This window comes from Xiphophorus maculatus, chromosome 10 (assembly GCF_002775205.1).
Source record: "Xiphophorus maculatus strain JP 163 A chromosome 10, X_maculatus-5.0-male, whole genome shotgun sequence".
NCBI lineage: Eukaryota > Metazoa > Chordata > Actinopteri > Cyprinodontiformes > Poeciliidae > Xiphophorus > Xiphophorus maculatus.
In genome coordinates, this window is record NC_036452.1 from 3,402,692 (window position 1) to 3,420,046 (window position 17,355).

Below are 17,355 nucleotides of genomic sequence, written 5' to 3' on the forward strand. Positions count from 1 at the left end.
TTATCACATAGATATTCCTTTTAGTTCTGCCTGGATTAATGCTGGCAGATTGTACTAGAGTCTGTCTCCCTGGTTATACTTTCATGTAAAAGTGTGGCGGTGATGCAGCAGTTCTGCAGGAAACAGCAGAGAATCATCTTAATGAAACATCAACCAGGCTACATAGTACCTATAGCTTACCTTCATTATGATCACTGTCCATGTAGCCATTTTGGTCCTCCCTGGACCTGATTCTCTTAACAAACCATTTTTATTGTGGTTTATATTTCCTTAAATAAGGTGTTCTCAAATCAGAACACAGTTAAACACTTTTAAATGTGGAATTTGATTAAAAGAACACACCTGAAAAGGGGGAAAAATAAGGAATAAATATAAAGTCACCTTGTGTGATGTCATCACGGGCATGTGCTTATGAAAGATTGGTCTTGTGAGGGCAGATTATTCTTGATTTAAATAACTACCTAAAAGTAAAACTGACAAGGGCATCTTATTTTCTAGATGACAAACTATACCTAAAGAGAATTATACAAAAAGAAAAGCATGTGTAGTAGCTTTAAGTGTTACAGAAAATCATTAAAACATTTGGATACAGAAAGTGAAAGGTAAACAATTTTGTAACTAAGAAAGTAAATAGACACACATATAAATTTAAGGTTTATTATTGTCACCATAACAATAATGTGAATCTCTCTTTATTTTGACCATCAATTCAATCATAATTGTTCTTTTATCACAGGCAATAGTTATAATAGTGCACTTTTTATATTTAAATTATGATACAGACACTTCATTTTTTTTAAACACCTTATTCTACTGACCCTTATGAATGGAGAATAGTTTACAATCTTAGCCAGGGCTGGGTCAATGAGAGTGAAGGTGGTTTGAGAAATGAAACCGAAAATGAAGGCGAGCGATCGTAAAAGTGTGTACTAACAGTGAGGCAAACAACTCTGTACATTTTGTCTGGTGATGATGGGTATACGACGGGGTGACGGGGAGTGAAGAGAGGCAAACGAGTGAAGCGAACTCTAAAAATGTGTAAAAGAGAAATAAACAGCGCCTTGCAGGGTTTGGCTTCGGTAGTTAATTTGATATGGTTAGGTTGGGCGAAGTCGCCATGCGGAATCAGCTCAACGTATATCTGCTGCGAAGCTTTAATCTCTCTCTCTCACTCAGTCATCAGTTCACACAGAATCCAGATACCAGAGATAAACATGAGAAGCTTGAGATTCAGACGAGGGTCACTGAGGAAAAGAAAACACATCTATCAGAGCAGCAAAGGAAAATCAGAGTGATTATGAGTGAATTAGATTGTTAGTAAAATGGTTCTCATGACATGGAATACACTTTGTAAACAAACATATGGCAAAACCGAACTCTAAATTAAATATATAAATTAATAAATAACAAAATAAATAAATAATCAAATAAATTAATGAAAGACTGAAACTCCTGCACTTTGTTGCATATTGTGCTGAATGGAAGACTGGTGAAGAACACTGACTGGTCTGGCGTAGTACCGGGGTAACATGTGGATGTCCGAGTTGCTACGTCGTGCTTGTCCAATGGCGTGACACTTGGAGATCCAACGCTTGGCTCGTTGGTGAACACTCAGATGAGGAGCGCGGGATTGTTGGGAGATGCTTGTTTCCTGTTTTTTTTTTTAAAGTCCTGTGCAAACCTTTTGAGTCCAGCGTCATGAAAATGTCCACTCATGAGTTTCCTGTTTTGTGTCTTTTTCTTTACAAGTCAGTATGTGAATACAATGGCAATAGGAGACAAGCTTCAGATGAGAGGTGCTTTCTGGTTGATCCAAAGGTCAGGAATGCTCTTCTGATTCAGTATGGGCACAAACACCTCCAACGAGGTTCAGAGATCTATTCATGTATTAACAATGCCCTCCCCACGGCCCTTAAAGCAATGTTCATATATCTGTTCAAACCAAAGCAACCAAAGCAACGAGGGTCCAATGCAGAATCATAGATGCATTGTTTTATACCGTCTCTGAGTAAAAAGGAAATACAAAACAACTCAACTTATGCCAACAACGTTCAGACTGTTTCTGCTGCCGTCTTCACCAATACCACTGTGCTTCTGACCTCCTCAAATAAAAGGAAATACATTAACACAAATAAAAACCAAAATAAAAAAATAAGTTTTTTCACATTCACTTACTTAGCTTACTTGTTGGCTTTCTTTAGATCAACAAAAGCCGCTGCTGGAACTCAAGGATGCAGTTTCTTAAGAGAAAAGCGGAACCTCCTGGTAGCAGGTTGCTAAAATTTAAAGTTTTTATGCTGCAATACATTTACATTTCCCTCCAGATGGACTATTATCTGCGTGTTGCTTGGCAGAGAGACGAGCGCCACCGTTAATTTAAAGAGTAAATTTTGGACGTGAACCAATGGTATGACAGACTATTTTATCTGGTCGTGGCATGCACATCAGCACTTCAAAAAAATTCTGTTTGATTTGGGAAGCTACATTTTTAATGGATGGATACCGAACTGCTCATTCTCACACTCCTTTTTTTTTAAATAAAGAGTGGTTCCTTAAAACTTCTTCCTCTTTTAAAGGTAGGACTAATGGTGATCCAGAACATCAAGATTATGTTGGCAAAACAATGCAAGATGGGAGAGGAAAAAGGCTCAATCCTTGTTACGGTTAAGCACTTTCAGTGACGAAGTCGAGGAAGAATCGGGGTGGCTCGTAGCTCGCAGGGAACCTTGAAGGTGGAGTTATTACTGTCTGGGTTCTGGTGCAGCTCAAGCATCCTGCAGCGTGTTCTCGCTCTATCCTATGGTTGGGACTGGGTTCCGTTAGAGGACAGGAGGCGGGTTCTCTCCTTGGCCGAGCCTCTGCGCTGCAGAACTCCTCCGCTGCCTCCGATGCCTCCGCCGTCTGCTCGGTCGCCCCACTCGCACCTGTCGCCCCCACCCTCAGAGCGCCTCGAGTTTTGGCGGGTGGGGGTCCCGTGGGGACGACTGCTCTTCTCATCTGGGAAGGGATCAACAGAGCAGAACAGGAAAGTCACTCCCAGGGTTTATATGGTGCATTCTTACCAATCCAATTAGATTAATCTAAGAAAATTTCTAGAAAAAACGTGGAAATTTTCAGAGCTTTGAAAGTTGAAAATGTTCAACTTTTTGAGTTTGGAAATTTCCAAACATTTTCTTGAAAAAGGCAGATTTTTTTTAGCTCAAATTGTCACAAATTCTTTTTGTTTGAAACTGAAAAAATTTTAACTTTAAATTTTACATTTTCAACCTCAGAACTTTCCAGGTTTTTCTAGAAAATCTCTGAGATTAATTTCAAAATTTCCGAGGTTGAAAGGTCAAAATTTGTAAGAAAAGGGTCAAATTTTGAGATCAATTTAAAATAAATGAACTACTGCTTCATTGAAGTTAAAACTCGTGCATAGGCAGTCTTACCACATAGGGCTTGCACCAGTGGCTGATCATGAGAGCTGAGAAGCTGGGCTTGAATCGTTTCCACCACTCGTCTGAACCTGCGACTCGGCCCTGTGGATCCAAAACCTTGTTGTTGAAATGTGCTGCACAAATAAACTTGACTGACTGAAATCTCCAGCCACTTTTTACTCAAAAACAAACCTAGTCACACCTAATAAGTAAAATAAGTAAAATGAACTAAATCCAGTTTAAGGGTTTTCAAAGAGAGTTCTCATTTTTGTTGCTGGGAATAAACTAATAACAATGATATCTTGACCAACAAGTTAGGAAACTGTACAACTCTGAGAACCATTTTCGGACTTTTCATTTAAATATATTATATGTTAATTTGTTGATGAACAGGTTAAAAGAAAAAAATTGAAGGTAAAATTAGTTTTGCATTTTTAACTGAAAGAAATAAAAATCAAATGTGGGCATTGAATGCTTTCAACTTGGTGATTTGAAAGCATCTCTGGAAAAAAATTAAGAGATCACTGCAAAATTATCAGTTAGTTACTCTGATTTTACTCTTTATAGGTATATGTTTGAGTAAAATGAACATTGTTCTTTCATTCTACGAACTACTGACAACATCTCTCCGAAATCCCTAGCAAAAAATTTGTATTTACAGTACAGTATTTTCCGCACTATAAGGCGCATAGAATAGACGCTACAGTAGAGGTTGGGGTTACGTTATGCATCCAGGAGCTGCGCTAAAGGGAATGTCAACAAAATAGTCGGACAGGTCAGTCAAACTTTATTAATAGATTACAAACTCCGTTCATTCCCAACATGAATAAACAGCGTGCACCGCACGCTTCTTCTTCTACAGGGGAAAATGAAGTCGGCGGCTGCTTACCGAGACCTGTTGTGGCTCAATATTGGTCCATATATAAGGCGCACCGGATTATAAGGCGCACTCAAGGCTTTTGAGAAAATTTAAGGCTGTTAGGTGCGCCTTACAGTGCGTAAAATACGGTATTTGCAGAAAATGAGAAATGGTCAATATAAGAAAAAAGATGCAGTGTTTTCAGACTTCAAACAATGCAAAGAAAATAAGTTCATATTCATTAAGAAACAACGATACTACTATCTCAGGAGGAATAACCATGAGGCTCTCAATAGGGTTCAGGGCAGTGGACAAAAAGCCTTCCCATTTAAAAGTACGTAAATGTCATTTGCCTGATATGAGGGAGAATGTCACGCTGTAGATTCCTGTTTCTCTCCTCCCCTCCCTCTCGCTCCTCTCCCTGTCCCGTTCCCTCTCGCCCTCGGAGAAGGCAATGTCCACCTGGAACTTGACGGGCTTCTGGAAGACGGAGGGACCGCCGGAGGACTTGTATTCTGCCCGGAAGCTGGTCTGGGAGATGACGCTGTGGCTGAGCGACGGGATCTGAGTGGTGGGGAGACAGAGAAGAAGCAGAGAGACCGACAGACTTACGAGGCGGGAGAGGTACAAGGGGTCCGACGTGAGCATAGGGGAGACAAAGGGTGAGGGTGAGGACAGGAGAGACAGAGAGTGAGCCATTGGTGAAAGCAACGTGCCCCGTGTACGTGCCACAAATGAGCGAGCTCAAACAGAAATTAAACAGAGAAGAGTGAAATAATGAGAAGCAATGAGGTGCACAGCATGAGAGTGCATGTGAATGCCTTTCTCCCCCAGAGAGCCATGCTCATGTACAAATAAAAGTTGACAAGAGAGCAGCATGTAGGTCAGAATGCATTAGATACTCACTGACAGGAAAGCGTGGACAATGTCGGCTTTGACAGAACTCAACGGTTTGTCCCTGATCACCACGAAGATCTGCTCCTCTTTCTCCAAACCGATGAAATTCCCGAACCAGGACTTCTTGGCCAGCCTTGACGGCAAATTAAAAATTGCAAACAGTGAGCGAGAATGTAGCAGCGCAAGAGAGTTATAGTGGGTGAATAAAAGTCTTACTCTGGGCTGGATTCTGGCGTTAGGCTGGACATGTCCTCTGATGTCGGAACTGGGAGAGAAAGATCTAAATTAAAGATAATTTCATAAACAGCTGGAAGTAATGGAGGTCGTATCCTAGATTCACCTTGTTTAAAAACAAAAGATCAACATTTTGGTCTCATTACAAACACAAACCTCAGCGTACTTTATGGGTTTAGATCAATACAAAGTAGCAACAAAAAATGTTGAAAACCATGAATTAGTTTAGTGTGAGTTCAACGTTGTGCTCCGCTTATGTTTGCCTCTTACTTAAAACTAGAGATGCACCGATCCAATATTAACTGGATTGGTCCCAATATTGAACAAAATTCTAGCATATGTCAGTTTCCATTTCTTTATTTATTTTACATTAGCTGTTCTACTTCTAGTTGCACTGACTGAACAAATTACCGTTGCTTTTACATGTTTGACCAAGACCAAGTATTTAAATGTGCTGCCCTGGTGCAGAGTTACCAAATACATTTGTAATTCAGTCCATTTCAATTCAGTGCTCTTATTATATATTGGATCATATCAGACAATACTAAACCTCAGATATCTGCATCAGTATCAGAAATAAAAAAAAGTGGATCAGTGCATCCCAACTTAAAATTTTGATGAAGTTTATGGTTGTAATCTGACAGTGAAGGTTCATAAATACTGGTTTATTGTAACATGACGTAGAAACTCACCTTGTAATTTGCGGCGATGGAATCGCGGCGATCCCAGCAAGTTGTTCTTGAAAGAATTGAGGCGAGTCCTCCAGTGAGCGGGGCTGCTGGCCGCCATGCCGCCGCCCCCTCCAGGGCTGGAGGGAGGGGTGAGTGACAGCGAGCCCACCCCTCCGCCTCCCTCTGCCCGTGATGAGGATGAGGACGAGGAAGAGGAGGGCGGGGTGGAGGAGGGGTGGTGGGGGTGGTGAACAGGGGTGCCCAACGGTGTGGGCAGCGGAGAGCCCTGGGGGGTAACCTGTGGCACAGAGTGGGCAGAGTTTGGGTAGAAACTCTTAGTCACTGACTTGAGGACAGAGGACGAAGGGAAGAAGAAGCGAGGGATGGGTGACAGGAGCGGGGAGGGGGAGGGCGAGCGGGAGGATGGGTTGTGCAGGGGCAGGGATTTGATGGCCTGCAGGTGGGGACGGTCAGCGGGTCCTTTGGTGGGCAGGGTCTGGGTCTTGGGGTTGGGGGACGCTTTGGGCTTGTCATGAGACCGTGCTGAACGAGGAGTGGTGGCGTTTCCCTGTTTGGACTCCTTTGTGAGGGGGGAAGCAGTGGCGCAGGTGACGTCTGATTGGCTGAAAGTGAAGACGGGGCTCTGGTAGGACTGTGGGGGGGTTGGAGGAGTGTGGGAGTGGTGGGGGGAGGAGAGATGGAAAACAAGAAAGAGAAGGGATGGAAAATGGAGAAAGGATGGAAATGAATATCATGCTTAATGACAGAAGAGTGCACCTTATGAACAATGAATGTAATCGAACTGCTGATTATGAAAGCTTCAGTTTCAGGGTTTCCCTCAGTGTTTCATATGCCTGGCGGGCCACCAGGCTTTACTTTTGCACTGGTGTTTGTTTGTTTATTATAGGTTTTTTATACACCAGTAACATTGATATCAAAGGCAGGTTAAAGAGTCTCTTTGGTGAAACGATTGGAAGCAAAATGGCAACATGATGAGGTCAGAATGCGAACACATAGGTCAGGTGTGTTTTTTTATTCACAGGAACTCTGTAACCACGTCCTGTTTTTACCGGTCTACATGCTAACAACTTCAGTGAATGAAGTGGTAAGTCACAGATTAAGGATCAATACTAGGATTGCAGCTTTCTGGCCCATCCCTGATTACCAAACTTTTAAAAAGCCTTACCTGCTGATTCTGATTTTGGCCAATACCAATTTTTTTTCTCTGAAATGCTGCTCAATATAGCAAGAAAGTTGCTGAATTGGCAACAGTGGCGTAGCTATTGTTAAATGTAAACATGCAGACATGGCCTGGTGGGCTGGTCTGTCAGTCAAACCTCTAAGATCGGCTTCACATGTAAAAATCGGCTGATCACCGACCTCCCAAAATTAAGAAAATCAGCACCGATAAATCGGCTGGCCAATAAATCAGTGCACCTCTGATCAAAACAAGTTGGATAATTTAACTAGGATGAAACAAATAAACTGCAAAACAAGTACTTACTTTAATTGCATTTTTTATATTTGCCTTTTTAAGATGATGTTTAGGTACTGTTAATATCTTCCAATAATACATAATTACCTAGAGATATTTTCAAATTTCCTGTCAACTTTAAACATTTTTTAAACTCAAAAACACGGTGGGCCGCTGGATAACTGCCCTAGCACCCCTACCACTGGGGGAAACCCTGAGTTTGATTATTTCATTCTTTTTCCAAAAACTATTGATATGAGAGGGTTTAGTGTTGTGGCAGAGACGAAGTTAAAGTGCAGAGACAGGACAGTGCAGTGATGCTGTTACTGTAAGCTTCAAATTGAAACTACTTTATTTCAGTAAATAACCACTAGTTGTTCTCGTACATGCACAGGGAGGCAGAGAGATGACATAAAGGGAGAAAATGCAAACTTCCTGTTGAGAAAGATTTTAATTTGAGGAGCTGGAAGTGGTGTGATAATGTGTATAAATGACTGGAGACACTGATATATGGACAGTACAGAAAAGATTGTGGAAAGTTGATTCATATTTAACATTTTCATCTTCAGAGCTGTGAAAATATTGACCGCAAATTGATGTTGATATTTTGCAGAGTGATTAGTGAGGGAGTTCGCTGTAACAATCTGCAGAAAATATTAATTATTGATTGCTACAGGCAACCATCATCATTTCTAAAAGAGGCATTAGACACAAGATTAACATACGGAGATTATTACATTCTATAATAAAGTGCATTAAAAGTCTGTGAAGTCCTTACCCTGGGACTGCTGAGGGGGCTTGAGGACAGACCACTAGAAGCTCCACTGACTGAGCGAGACCTGTTGAAAATAACCAGCATAAAAGTGACAAAAAACAGAATAAAATGAACTTTTAATGTCTATAAAGAGAGAATTTTGTATGTAATGTACACACACTTACCTCTGACTGTGTGCAGCTGTGTCGAGGGCCCTGCGAGGTGGAGTGGGAGACCCCTGCTCCGTAACACTAAGGACTTCTAGGCTTTTCCTCTCAGGGCGACAGCGGCCATGACGCGTCAGCATGGGAGAGTCGACACGCTTCCGGGGAGGGTCTGCTGAAAAACGTCAACATAACGGGACAATGTGTTCTGTCAGCTTTAAACTGGAGTAAAACTGGATTTCCAACCAGTGCAGCAAGCCACACTGGGTCTAAAAAAAGACCCAGTGTGGCTGTTAGTGGTTCTAATTACAAACAAACACATTTTAAATGACACGGGGTCTTAAACAGGGACATGATGATCCACTTATGAGGAGCTAGAACAGTTTAATTTTTTGGCAAGATACGCAACAAGATACTATCGTGGTAATCAAACATTTTAGTGATTATTCGGATAACTAATTATTAATTAATCGGATGAATGAAATTTTCTATTCCTGCAAATTTTTCAATTAATCACTAAAGCTCATTTTATACAATGTGCATTAAAAAAATGCAAATAAATAAATTATTTATTTATTTATTTAAGTAAGAAAATAAACATTTATTATTTAAAGTACAATCAGACGGCATTCCTTCAAAGGATGCTTGATCATTTGTAGAAACTAAAACAATACTTCTAACACCACCATATGAAAAGCTCAGTCCTTTCTGCTTGACTTAACATTGACACTGATATGTTAAAAAAATTTGATAAACCAATTAAAAACTGAGTAAAAAGGTGCTTAATAGCAGATTTTATTAACAGAATTTAAAATGACCACTTTACGAGTTCTCGATAGAACATAATTACAGAAAAAAAAAATTTTCAGCCCAAAAATGAATAGATTTTTGATACAATTTTGGCCATTTGTTCTTTTAACAAATGGCATGTTTTAGAGTCTACATACTCCAGTTAATGATTATTTGATTACTAAATTAGCTGACAATTTTTTTCAGAATCAATTTATTGTGATTAATCTGATCAACTGGTTCAGCCCTCCAAAATGTGGAGGGCATAAGCCCTTCTTATGTTGACCTTATAAAAGCAGCTTCCCCTCTTGAACGGTTCGCTCCTGCCCCCTACTGACTCACCAACATCATTGCGTGGAGGCAGATCCTCGTCCTCATAGCTTGGGTAGCGTTCCTTCCTGTCCAGCAGTAGGTAGTAGATCATCTTCTCCTGGTTTTCTCTAGATATAAAAACAATGTCTCATATACATTTTTCACACAAGATAGTGTTAATGAAGGAATAATTTTTACCTTTCTACCAAAATTTAAAGCCACATACTTATGTTTAAATGTAATCTTTTCAAGATATATATTTCTAAACCAATTAAAATGCTTTATTTATGCCTTAAAGAGGCAGTATTATGTCTTTTCCAGGCACATAGTGCCATTTTATAGAACAATCAAGTTACTATTTTACCTTCAGTTGTATAAAAATGTTATATATATCAAGTATGATTTGAATTAAATGTCACTAGGTGATTTAAACTCTTGAAATTGGGCCTCTGTCTCTTTAAAAACTGTCTCTTTCTGAAACTCTGCCTTCAGGAAGTCATCACAACCTGGCTCCTCTATTAACCCTTTAGAGGGTTAACAACATTTTTACCAGCGCTGCATTCAGAAGTAACTCCTACAATGAGCTCAGCAGATATGCAGTCTGCCAGTTGTTTGCTAATTGCTGTTGGCTAGTCTGAAGGAACAGAGTGTGGGTGGACATAGGGTTAAATGTGCTGTGTAGCTTGGAAACTGCAACTCCTTGAACACCCACCCAGACGTTTTGCACAGCTGAATGGTTGCCACGGAGATTAAAGGATTTCTCAAACATGCATAAAAGAATCAAAACAACTCTCCAGGTATGTTTTTGATAACATTATGACATGATGTAAAGCTCAAAAAAGTCGACTTTAAATAACATTGCCCCTTTAAGTTCTGCTTAATCCATTAAAATGACAGGACAGGTGGACGAACACTGCGGTCTTACTCTTCGCATTGCAAATCACGGGTAAGCTTGACTCGGTCGCGGAAACATCCTAGAGAGTGCATGCTTTCCAACACGTCCGGGTCCAACTCGGTCAGCGACAGGATTCTCCGCACACACACCCGCCTGGGAGGAGGCTGCTCGGGACACGGCTCATTACGACCGCCTCTGCGACACGACAAATCACAAACAACCGGGATTAACTTAAAAATATGGTGCAACGTCTTTTGACAGCAGAGAGAAAGAATTTTTACTCACTGATACCAGGAGTGTTTCTGGATGGCCTCTAGCTGTAAGAGGAACAGGGCAGATGGGGCCATTAGTTTCTACAGTCTGTTCACAGCCAGATGGCTGCAGAGCTGGGCTGATTTTTTCTTCTTTCTTTTTTTTTTTGCTTTGAATAAATTTTATTATCTCAGAATAATGAATGCCAAATCCAAGTTTACAACTTTACTCCTTGCTGGAATGGAAGAGAACAGAAAATTCCCAGCCCAGGGACTCACATCCTTCTAAATCCAGCCCTGTTCACAACAAAATGAGACAGTGGCTGATTTTAACACTGTTGTAGAAATGGATAAAATCAGTTTCTCATCAATGATCCCCCAGAATGAAGGAAATCTGAGCCATTTTACTGGTGGATCCCAGTCTTTATGATGCTGTTTATTGATTAATGTTCTGAAGCTTTAATAAAACAGCAGCATTTACTCTCAGATTGAATTAAATGCAATTACTAACGTCCACTGACTTTATTTAGAGTTCTCAAAGTCAGTGGGACTTTGAGAACTCTCTGCAATATGAAATAAAAACACTTTTCCTTCCACATTACCATTATGCAGTGCTATGTCTTGTTTTATCACATTAAAATCCTAAAATATGCAGAATTAAAATCATATGTGGCATCATGGATTGTATCATAATGACTCACTTATATTGATAGAAGGGAGTCAATTTTGAGGAAATATGGCTACCATTTACTGAGTTTCTCAGTAAACTCAGGAAATTAATTCAGAAAATGATGCTTAGTGGTGACTTGTTCTTTTTTTGTTTTTCTATTATTTGTAATTACTTTGGGGGTTAGATTGTTTAATGCAATTCTTATGTCAATTGTATCACTATCACATGCTTGTTTTGTATAATAAAAGTGCAATAAATGTAATTTTAAAAGAAAATTTCGAAAATTTTGACTAGTGGAAGCGGGTAGTGTACCGTGAGCCTCTTCTCAGGATTAACCTCTATCATGCCTTTGAGCAGCGACTGGCAGTCTGGGGGGATGAAGTGCGGCATGTGGAAGACGCCGCTCTTCACTTTTTCCAGGAGCTGGCGAAGGTTGTCGTGGTCAAACGGCAGAGCACCCTGAAGGTAAGAGGGAGAACAGGAAATGACAGAGTAAAAAACATTTCAAATTAAAATGAAACTGAACTGTGAACACTAGAGGTTAAAACTGACCACCAGGAGGGCAAACAGGATGACCCCACAGCTCCACACATCTGCTCTCCTCCCATCATACTTCTCTCCCTGTAAGACAGAATATTATAAATCTAAAGTTGATTCAAATAGAATTCACTTACTTTCCCTGAATTATGAGTTATACAAGCTTAAACATGGCTACATTTCTGTCAAAAGAAACTCTGTAATCCATTTTAATCCCTGTACTTATTCTGTCTCCACCGACACTGTGAAAACAACATTTATTTCATGGAGCAGGATAATCTTTTAAGTGCTGAGCGCAGTGCGAAAACTCACTTGGACAAGAGATGAGCCCCATAAAAGCAACACAGGTCCCAGATTTATCGTCAGTTTGAGAGATTTCACGTTTACCTTCAATGGTTTTCAAATCATTAGTGCCATCACTTGGTGTTCAACTCATGTGGCTCAACGCGTTTGCTTCTGAATCAATAATTTAATCACATCATTTGCTCATTTTCATCACAGGTAAAGGCACTCACCCGTATAACTTCAGGACAGGCATAATGCGGTGATCTGAAACCAAAGAAAAATGAGTTATAGGACGTGCTGATATTTCTATAAATACTGAGGTGAAGACAGGAGTAGTGATAACTGCATAAAAAGGGAATTAACAACATGGACTCTTCAAAAGAGTAAAAGCTAAGATGTGCTGGTTTTAGCTTCAGTGGCTAATGGTAAGTTCTGTTTCTGCAAACCTCACGTATTGGGAACCCCAGTAAAGATGAGTAAAAACGTTCAAATATTTGCATCTTTAATGGTATTAGCATAATTTTACACAAAGGAGCACATAACACCACGGCATTCTCAAAATACCAGATTTTAAAAACTTAATATCTGGTGATCTGAAGAGTTTTGCTAGTAAAATGAAAATTATTTGGATTTTACATAGTTTAATGATCCAAACTTTAATACATAATTATCAAAGAAATAGTTCACCAAATCCAAAATTAATTCACTTAAAATGTTTCTTTTTTTAAACAGATGTAAACGTACTGAATTATAAATGTATTTGGTATTTATTTGCACTTAGTACACCAATAGCTTCACAAAGTCGGTCAAATATATAAAAACAACTTTAATTTGGTCAGTCAGTGCAACTAGAAGTAAAACAGTAAATGTAAAACAAATAATAAAGAAACAGAAAGTGACAAACACAACAGGTTTACTACCTTGGTCAAACATAAAAATAAACTATAAGAAACTTTCTCCTGAATGGTTCAGAAAGTGTAAATATAATGTAAAATATATGATAAAGCATGACATTGCTCAGAGCACAAAACATAGAATTAGACTGTATAGATTGGACACATTGTCAACAATACCAAATGTAGAATTTTTCTCAATATTGGGACCGATACAGATATTAATATTAGATCAGTGCATCTTTAGTTTAATGCTTGGCTCACATCTTTGCTCATAAATTAGACTGGTTCTGTATTAACACACAGGGCTGGTACTGACCCACAGCTGGTCTCCAACAGGCTGTCTCCCACCTGCAGGGAAGCCATACCGAAGTCAGCAATACGAATGTTGTTCTTCTCATCCAGCAGCAAGTTCTCCGGCTTCAAGTCTCTGTGGCTGCAAAAACACAACACACACACACACACACACACACACACAGATTACAGACGGAAGAGAAAATCTATTTCTGACCCAGTCAAAAGAGATCTCAGACCCAGAGCTCCAAAAGCGAAAAACCAACCAGATGGAGTGACTGTGGCAGAAATCCAACGCAGAGATGATCTGCCTGAAGAACTTCCTGGCTTCTTTCGGAGTTAGACGTCCCTTCTTCACCAGGTAGTCGAAGAGCTCTCCTCCTGACACATGCTCCAACACCAGGTATCTGTCAGCAAGCAGAACATTACAATGAGACTGCATCCTTCAGCAGACAGAATTAGTACTAAAATCCCTCTGTCTCAGGGATGTTTATATGGATGTTTATGATGTCCACTTCCAAAACGACTGACTACGCCAGGTTTATATTTACCTGCATTAAATTAATATTTTATCTCTTTGGTGCTATAATAAACAAAAACAGCTTAGGTAGGAGTTTCATTTTCACACCCACTGAAATAAATAGAATATAAATATACGCCTAGTGACATTCTGATGTTAGCTTTGTTTGTTGTTATTTCTATATGTCTCTATTTGTCAGCTATATCTCAAAGTTTTTACTTTGCTGTTGATGCAGATTAGGTTGCCATTGTACCACTTTTTAACTGACTCGATAAAAACACTTGTATGCTCAAGAAAGATTCGGGGTCACGACCCTTTTACATTTTTACTTTGTGGGTTAGAAGCTGGAAAGTTTTGGAACCACAGGAGCCCAAAATGATCTCAAAATATCAATAATTACTGGAACAAAATGCCCAATCCATGTCGGCACTTTGAGGGAGCAAATATTTGTAGATTTATGTTTACAATCTTAGATTATAAAATCTCATTAAGGACCACATCATTTTTAGACAGGGTTGTTTTTAGTGGCACTAAAACATGGCAGATAAATGTTTGAAAAATATAAATTTCTCATCCTTCCCAAAGTAGTACTGGTCTCCATCTAATTCACAAGTTTTCATTATTATCATAATTCATTATTGAGCTAGAATTGTCCCGAATTGCAGCAGGAACTCACAGATATTTGTTGTTCTCATAAACGTCATGCAGCTTCAACACATGCGGATGCTCGATCAGTTTCAAAATGGCAATCTCCCTCTCAACCTGGTTAAACAGAAAATAAAGACAAAAATGCTACAGAGCCAGACAGCAGTGATCATTCTCAAGCATCAGAATTAAAGTAAGCAGACAATAAATAAAGGAGAAATGCCACAGTTTGTTTGTAGTTTAATACAGCAAGCAACATTGACAGTGTCCCTTTTCCCCACTTATTGCCAGAACTTTTTTCTTTACAGTAAAATTTGATCAAAATTTTACCATAAAATTGTACCGTATTTATACGGTTCTGGCAACCACAGCTGTAGGTATTTGGCGGTAAATTAGAGACTTTTTTTAAGTTTGCACACTGCCAATCAGCTGGCTGAAAGAAGGCTACTAAACTTTAACCTTGGTTAAACAAGACAAATTTAGTCTCTATAAACAGTCAGTCAATATCCTGACTAATCTACCAGCTAATATCAATTTGTTTTACTTGTGTTACTCTAAAAAGAGCAGAAATCCAAACAAGTATAACTTTTAGCTATATAAAACTGCAACATAATATGGACTTTCAAAATAAAGATAGATTACAGTTTGAGGCAGTATGCAGCAATACCACCTGAAAATGTATTCAGGCATATTAGCAGTCAGCATTATAATAACTGTAATAATCAATCCATAATTGTGTTTTAAAAGTGCTAGAAATAACACCTGCTTTTCTGTTTTGAGTAAAAGCAATTATACATTTTTGTTTTAACACCGTGTATTTTTTGAGAGCAGCTACGTACCTTCATCAGAACTGACTCCGACAGCTTCTCGCGGTTGACTATTTTGATTGCTACCTTCTGAGCCGTAATACAGTGGATGCCGAGTTTGACCAGTCCTGAATGTAGAAAAGAGACATATATAATTTTGATTCAATATGGTTCAGTTTTATATTGTTCATTCTACAATGGGTGTGTGTCCTCTCACCTGTCTGCCCCTTCCCCAGAGTCTTCTCCAGTCGATAGGGCCCAACATATTGAGCAGACTGACTCAAAGACAGTTCCTTACTCATACTGCTCCCACTGAAGGCTTAATACACAATTAGAACTAATACTGCACTGGGATTTATTGCAATTTCTCTGGTACTGTACAGGTTTTACATAAGTTGGTGCAAGAAATTATGCTCAACTTTAAATTTCAGGGATATCACAGCTATTTCTAGTTTACTAACATGTATCATGAAATAACACACAAGTCAAACCATGTGGAAATAAAATTAAACTGAGATAAATAGTTTCCTGTTCTAAGACGCGGTAAACATGGCGTTACGGTTAAACAAAAATATATAGTTTAAAGCAGAGAAACTGGGATGACAGTTCGTACCAAGGCTGCTTACTGAGTTAAATACCAACCATTGTCCTTAAAATGAACATTATAAGGTACTGCAGGCTAACTAGAATGTTTTGCGTATGTACATTAGCTTATTGGTATAATTTAGTTACATTTATGACGTTAACTACATATATATGTCATTAAACTATAGCTGTAAAACAAGCCGTCTGCTTTAAAGCCTTTACTTATGTCATTTTCTGTTTGAGCGTAGGAACGAAATGTCCAACACGTACGCTTAGATGTTTGCTCCGAAAACGTGATAATAGTTATTTTTTCCTGTGTCAGGCCTGTTTTTACAGGTGCAACAACATGCTATCTGAGGCTAGCTTTAGCTTCGACGCCTCGACCAACGGCCGTCTCGCGCCTGTCACAAACACCGACCCCGCTTGAAGTTTCTCGGCGTCGCCAAACGGTCACTTTTATCGCACGGCTGCCACATTCTCTCGGACTCTCGAGGTGAAACGCGCAGTCCTCTCCGGACAACCATCTTCTTACATGTGTATGTAATTATATATTTGTTATTTTTACATTAGCGTAGCGTAGTCCTCCCCCGTCCCCTGCCTCTGCTCGTCTCTGCCTCCCTACATCACTGCAAGTGGCGGATCACAGCATCTTTTTGCCCCTCTCCTCTCCTTCGGCGTGTCCTCCATGGGCGGTGACACATACAGGTGAAACGACACCGCACAAATCAGCTTATCTTCCTCCTCGTTTCGGATCCCAGTTCACGCAAGCGAAAGGCCCCCCTTGGATGATACTCCGTTTTCTTGCCGTAAATCGATATTTTCGCTCCGCTCTTCCCTTCCTTCGCCCCGCTCGCATCAGCATCCGGGTCTCACTCCCTCTCCATCCTCTCTCCTCTTGGCTTCACTTCCCCGCCCTCCTGGTCGCCTTCCTCAAAATACGCTTATCTCTGCATTCACCTCAGCACCTGCCACACTGTGGGCTCCGTGGGCCGCAGAAGACACTTCCCTCCCTATTATTAAGAAAAGACATGTGTAAACATCGCCTAAGGGACGATGAGGAGCTGCTGGCACAGAGAGATTTCAGTATAACTTGGTAGGCCCGCACTACTTTATTTAACACGACAGGAATATTTGTTGTAACTACCTTGCAAAAATATTCATACCCCCTTGAACTTTTTCTCTTTTGTTCACAACTAGAAATTGAAATATATTTCATTAGGATTTTAATGACACCGAAAAACACAAATGTTTTTGCTACAAATACAGATCTGAAAAGTGTGGAGTGTATTTGTATTAATGCCCCCTTTTTATACTCTAATTCTGTTGAGGAAAAATGAGGTGTATGTGATTTCTTCCAGAATAAATAATTAGTCACCTGCTGTAAGAACAGCAGGTGTTTAT

The 17,355-nt window shown here is 39.7% G+C and overlaps 1 protein-coding gene across 9 annotated transcripts; it reads right to left on the reverse strand.

The window, feature by feature from the left end:
• Positions 1-643: 643 nt before the first annotated feature.
• Positions 644-16,978, reverse strand: LOC102224194 (serine/threonine-protein kinase BRSK2). 9 transcript variants are annotated; one of them, XM_023341428.1, is made up of 19 exons: positions 15,587-16,978; positions 15,403-15,497; positions 14,595-14,680; positions 13,665-13,805; positions 13,424-13,540; positions 12,442-12,475; positions 11,942-12,010; positions 11,702-11,848; positions 10,754-10,785; positions 10,499-10,663; positions 9,604-9,701; positions 8,494-8,647; positions 8,333-8,393; positions 6,102-6,732; positions 5,392-5,455; positions 5,185-5,308; positions 4,632-4,842; positions 3,432-3,521; positions 644-2,997 (listed from the first exon to the last, which is right to left on the reverse strand). In XM_023341428.1, exons 1-19 carry the CDS (start codon positions 15,669-15,671, stop codon positions 2,798-2,800), a joined length of 2,604 nt encoding a protein of 867 aa, XP_023197196.1. In that variant the 5' UTR covers positions 15,672-16,978; the 3' UTR covers positions 644-2,797. The 9 variants fall into 9 exon arrangements, with proteins under 9 accessions (XP_023197196.1, XP_023197195.1, XP_023197200.1 ...); XM_023341427.1 differs by having other exon boundaries at positions 644-3,009; positions 15,587-16,963; XM_023341432.1 differs by having other exon boundaries at positions 5,392-5,440; positions 6,102-6,378; positions 15,587-16,950.
• Positions 16,979-17,355: the final 377 nt, after the last annotated feature.

What these genes read in the sequence shown, in the direction of transcription:
- LOC102224194 (XM_023341427.1), bottom strand. Translation starts at nt 15,671, where the DNA reads ATGAGTAAGGAACTGTCTTTGAGTCAGTCTGCTCAATATGTTGGGCCC. An exon ending in TCCTGTTTGCCCTCCTGGTG is followed by an intron (nt 11,849 to 11,941) that starts GTCAGTTTTAAC and finishes TCTTACCTTCAG; the next exon opens with GGTGCTCTGCCGTTTGACCA. An exon ending in CCATCGCCGCAAATTACAAG is followed by an intron (nt 5,456 to 6,101) that starts GTGAGTTTCTAC and finishes TCTTTAATTTAG; the next exon opens with ATCTTTCTCTCCCAGTTCCG.